Here is a 5,533-nt window from a genome sequence, read left to right as displayed (position 1 = left end):
ATTACATATAGTACTCAATATTTTATATTACATATAGTACTCAATATTTTATATTACATATAGTACTCAATATTTCATATTACATGTAGAACCGAATATTTTATATTACATGTGGTACTGAATATTTTATATTACATATAGTACTCAATATTTTATATTATATGTAGAACTGGATATTTTATATTACATGTGGTACCAAATATTTTATATTATATGTAGTACTGAACATTTTATATTATATGTAGAACCAAACATTTTATATTATATGTAGTACCGAATATTTTATATTATATGTAGAACTGAATATTTTATATGTAGTATTGAATATTTTTTCATACTTGTAACATATGACTGCTACACACAAACTGAAGTCAGATATTATATGAAGTCAGAAAATAAATAAATAAATAGAAAGACTGGAGAAGAAGAATAATCTCATAGATTTATGTAAGTCAGTGTCGTGGTGTTTTAGTTTGAAAACAATACTAACATGCATTTTACTGAATTGTGAAAATGAACAAATTATCGTACTTTTACTCAAACCTGAAATTTTTATTTTTCTAATGATAATTACATTGTTATCATTTAACTGCTTCCTATGACTTGTGACTTTTCTGTCTGTGAGTCAGTCATGTTCAATGTTCTTTACTAACACATTACAGCCCGAAATTATGACGACAGGCTCCTACCTTCTCCTGTTACTCTTCACAGTTTTTCTAGCACTTAATGGCATTACCCAATTTAATGATGTTTTGTATCCGTGTTCCTACATAACTGGAATAATAATTTATTTTCTTTGTAATTAAATTATTACATTAATGTTTCTTTTAAATTAACAATAAGTTATGACTTGTACACTCACCCCATCCCATTGCAGCAATCTTTTGTTCTAAATGTTGTATGGTCTTCAATTCCACAAACTCCATACAAATTGTAAGTCCCATACAGAGCTGCATGCAGATAGATGCTAACAGGAAAAACATCACAAGGGAAACAACATGTGGGTAGTACTCCTAAAAAGGAAAAACAAAACAAGATAGAAGATTAATAAAAAACTCCAAAATGCATGTCAAATTTATTAGCTTGAAGCTTTACGTTTTCTGAATAAAACAAATTTGGATAAATATGCCTGACGTCAAACCATCAAAAATGATTGACTCAAGTTTATATCTTCAATAATGTAGATTTGAAAAACAAAATACAGATGCATGTAAAATAGATAAAGCAGAGCTGAAATGCTATTATACTCTTCTTACTCGAAATATGTATTGAGTGGTGTGATAAAAATTATTACTGGTCTTGTTTTGATGTAATATTTATTGCATACCGATCAACAACCAGCTGCATCTGTTTCTTTATCATCATATCAAACAATTACCAACATTCTTCTATTACTAAACATACACAGACACAAAGCTTGTTTGATTTTCTACTTAGAGTAAAACAAAAGAGAAGGGTATGTATTACAAATCCAAGATCATTGTGGAAAATAAAAACACTCCAAAAAGCATAAAAATTACAGTGTGTGATAACTTTTCTTTTTTAGTTATAGGTGATAATAAGCTTTTAGTCCGATGCTGTATCAGATTGTTATATTATAATATACTTTGATATAATACTCTGCTGAATTACTACTAATGAATGAAGATACTATCCATACATTATCCCGCATATTCTTAATATAGTTTATTTAAAAGATATAGGTAACTCATATATTACTAAGATTAAAAATATTTACTGCAAAGTTAAGCAGAAAACACCCTGTTTTAAATGTACTGAAGTAATTCATGCAAATATTTACTATATATATATTTGGTAAAGCAGAGTAAAATAATTAAGTAGTATCAGGAGATCCCAAAATAAGAGTGGTTCCGTTTGTGGCAAAAGCACTCAACAGAAACCCAATCTAGTGGCAAAGGAAAAGAAAGATTATATTCACAGCTGCAAAAAATCATGGCACAAAAATATTCTTGGGAGTAGAATAGATATAAAAATCACAATTAATTTCTGTATTTTTTTCACCAAAGAACCTACAGTATAGTACCTTGTGCAATGATTCATGTAAAGCCCCCATAAAACTACTGTAAGCTCCAAGTACAGCAAAGCAAGACTGAATCTTCAAAGCTGTTAGAGGTCCTCTTATCTTCCTGAAAAGTAAAATGTAACAGCACTTTGAAAAAATAATTAATTCTAAGTGTGTGTTTTTTTATTTAACTGTGCCACCAAAACATTTATAAGTAATCAAATCACTATAGTACTCCCAATAAATACCGCAAAAAAAACAAACACAAATTTTTGTTCTAGGGTTCACAACCAACATGCAACCATCCAGGGTTAACTTGTGATAATTATGTCTAGGAAAACGTGGAATTTAAAACTGGCAGAAAATATATTTCTTGATATTTTATTCATTCATGATTTCAAAATTTACAAAACGTCAGGCAAGATTACCAGAACTGAATTATTTGCGATGTTCATTTCATAAGTTTCAATACAAGCTCATAGTAGGATACTACTGGTGCTGCCCATAAGTGGAAGTGAGAAAAGTACACAGATTTAGTAGTCAGGACAAGGGTTGGCAATGCAATTTGTACCAAATCATGTTTGGTTGTCACAAGGGTTTATTGGATAGGCTACTATGAGGATGTATAGGGCCATAGGACTATGCGGTAATGCAAAAGCAGAGGCCACTAAAATTACACAGGAGGAAGAGGAAAATGCATCTATCCTGGAGCAGTATTGGCAAACTAATGCTGCTGATCCTGCCTGTCTCAAATATCTAGATGTAGGGTTAGAGATGTTCGAAAACAGGTATCTGTCTGAGGACCAGTGTGCTGGCAGGGCATATTTTGTAAGTCCTGATGTCATGAACTAGAACACTTTTAGATTAATGGAAACTTGTCACGGTATTACAGGTAGATCAAGTGCTACCTTCTAAAACAATCACCCCAATATTCTAATAAGTCTAAAGGATCTACTGTCTTCTGATTTGTTTTAAATAAACACTTGATTTTCATGTAAAGCACTGAAATTCTTTATGTAGAAAGAAATGTCCATCTTTTTGTTTTTGTTTGTAAAAATTAAGTATGCCTTTCTATGTCTTCTTTATTTAATACATATATTTCCTAGAATTTAGTAGTAATTATCTTCAATTTTGGGAAGGCCTCCAACATGCTAAGGGTGTTAAAAATCTACACCAAAACACTTTAAGTATTTGGGAATTTCCGCAGATTTCTAGCTTCACTACTTTGAATCCCTATAATAAAAGTAGTGTTTTATTACTTCTCAAGTCAATCAAGTAGTCATCTGATAATGATTCTTTTATGCAGACAAATAAAAAAACTTATTATGGTAAACACACAGTATTATGATGGATATGTGTGTCAATAAATTATTTCCATAATGTATACATGTATAGCATTCAATACTTTATTTTTTTATTTACATGTTAAGCTGAAGACGTTAAAGTAGAATTTAACACTTACCTCCAACATATCAGCAAAATTAACACTGTTATTAGTACCAGGCATATACATAAAGCACACCCAACACCAACTATGATATCAAACCCTTCATGAATATGGGGAACCTAAATAATCATAATAATGAAGAACCAGTAAGTTTTTAATGAAATCAAACAAATGGATACTGTAAGAAACTAGGTCAGCATGTCATTACATTAGCTAGCATCTCAAAACAAATTCACAAAACATTCCACACAACGGAGTCATTACCATATTTGTCATACATAACTGTACAGTTTTACTTTTAAAATAATTTATACATAAGTAACAGTAACATATTTCAAGGGTAATCTTCCTAGGCCGTTTACCCGACTCATTTAATATCCCTGCATCCCAAGATAACATAATAAAATAGTAAGTTAGTTTTTCACAAATGGATTTTACATGGTTAAATGAGATGCACAAAATTAGTTAAACTGTCTGAACGTTTGTTATTTCTATACGTGTGTGTGTGTCTATATATATAAATCTTGCAAAGTTTTGTACACATCTTAAAGAAACTGCTTTTTCCACCACTAAACAGATACATTAAAAGTACGTGTCAAATGAAGATTTTATTTCTATATCATTTTAATTACTTAATACACAAGAGTATATTTTAGGGAACTATAATTCTTTAAAAATAACTTATACTTTTGTGTCAATCCTAAAATGTTGTGGTCCAAGAATTTAAAAGGTACACTAGCAAAGATTCAGATATGGAAGTTACTACCACTTGTAAATGTAAACAGGATAAATTTAAATCCAGTGTTTCAAACTTCCATACTACACCAATGAAAAATTCATCATTAATGAGTCACCCTTATAACTTGAAAAAAAATGAGAGATTAAACAAAATTAATTTGATAGTACAATGTTAAATATTTAGACAACTTATAATTCAGAGTGAAAGGGGACAGAAATTGTAAATCATAGTTTTAATTACATTTCAAGCCCCCTTGTGGCTCAGTGGTAAGTTTGAGAGCTTATAACATTAAAAAAAATCAGATTTTGATACTGATGATGAGAACAGTACAGATAACCCTTTAGCCATGGTGCTTAGAAATTAACAAACAAAAAAATAAACCATATTTCAAGATTGTCAGTCTAGTGGCCTACTTCATTCCTGAGATACATACAACATTTCAAAACCAAGCTAAATGGAAGCAAAATAGAAGGGACAGCAAAGTTAGAAGTGAACTAAGCTTATCAGGAAATAGAGTGTGGATTAAAATATTATTCCCCCCAAAACAGAATTGCAATTTGATCCTATTTTGATGTATTGGGGACCAAGATATGATGGAGATCAGGGAAAAAAACAATCAAAACTAGCATAAACAAGCAGTTGTCCAATGTACTACTTGCATACCATTCTATTTTCTACCCTAACCTCTTTATCTTATCTTTTTGACTCTTTGTCTCTAGCTGTAAATCTTATTTTAAAATATTCATCTGTTTATAGTGAGCTTAGAGATGAAACAAAGCAGATACTCCTTACTTCCTTCTAGCATTTATGATATTGAGCGTATAACACATAAGTTTATAAAAAAAAAGAATATCAGGTTTAATGCCTCCTGTAGTATTTTCAGATAAAACTTATTTCCCTACAAGTATCAGATGGGAAGACCCACAAATAACAACAGATTCGATCAAGAAACAAGGGGAGTGCGTCTTATACACCAAAAAATACGATACTGTCCTTATATAACACATGATGCTAATAATAATAAAGTTAAAAAGATTTTTAACCATAAAACTGTACTGAGGCTTAAACCTTGAAATTATAAATGAAAATAAATAAAGGCACAAAATCTTTCGATGAATTTTGGGTTTAAAAGTTATAGTAGTCCTTAAAATATTAATAAGTGTCTAGTGATCATGTATGAAACTCCCACCCCTATAAGACAAGAGTATTAGTTCACACTTTTATACCATGGTTAAAGTGAAACACTTTTTCTTTGTATATTTGTAACAGCATAAGACAGTGCAATAAAATTTCTAAAAGACATTCAGTCCTATACCCTTTCTGT

At 30.3% G+C, this 5,533-nt stretch overlaps 1 protein-coding gene across 1 annotated transcript in view; it reads right to left on the bottom strand.

Annotated features, from left to right (window-relative positions):
- The window catches only part of LOC111088575, a 63,321-nt gene that overhangs the window by 31,441 nt on the left and 26,347 nt on the right, over window positions 1–5,533 (bottom strand). Inside the window, exons 13-15 of the mRNA XM_022399102.1 lie at window positions 3,486–3,589; window positions 2,045–2,147; window positions 863–1,013 (exon numbers count right to left, since the gene is read on the bottom strand). Of these exons, the coding sequence (XP_022254810.1) occupies window positions 863–1,013; window positions 2,045–2,147; window positions 3,486–3,589 (358 nt within the window). The remainder of the gene's footprint in view (window positions 1–862; window positions 1,014–2,044; window positions 2,148–3,485; window positions 3,590–5,533) is intronic.

The sequence above is a fragment of the Limulus polyphemus genome, unplaced genomic scaffold (assembly GCF_000517525.1).
Source record: "Limulus polyphemus unplaced genomic scaffold, Limulus_polyphemus-2.1.2 Scaffold4033, whole genome shotgun sequence".
NCBI classification, from domain to species: Eukaryota; Metazoa; Arthropoda; class Merostomata; order Xiphosura; family Limulidae; genus Limulus; species Limulus polyphemus.
This window is presented reverse-complemented; position numbering and strand designations above follow the sequence as displayed.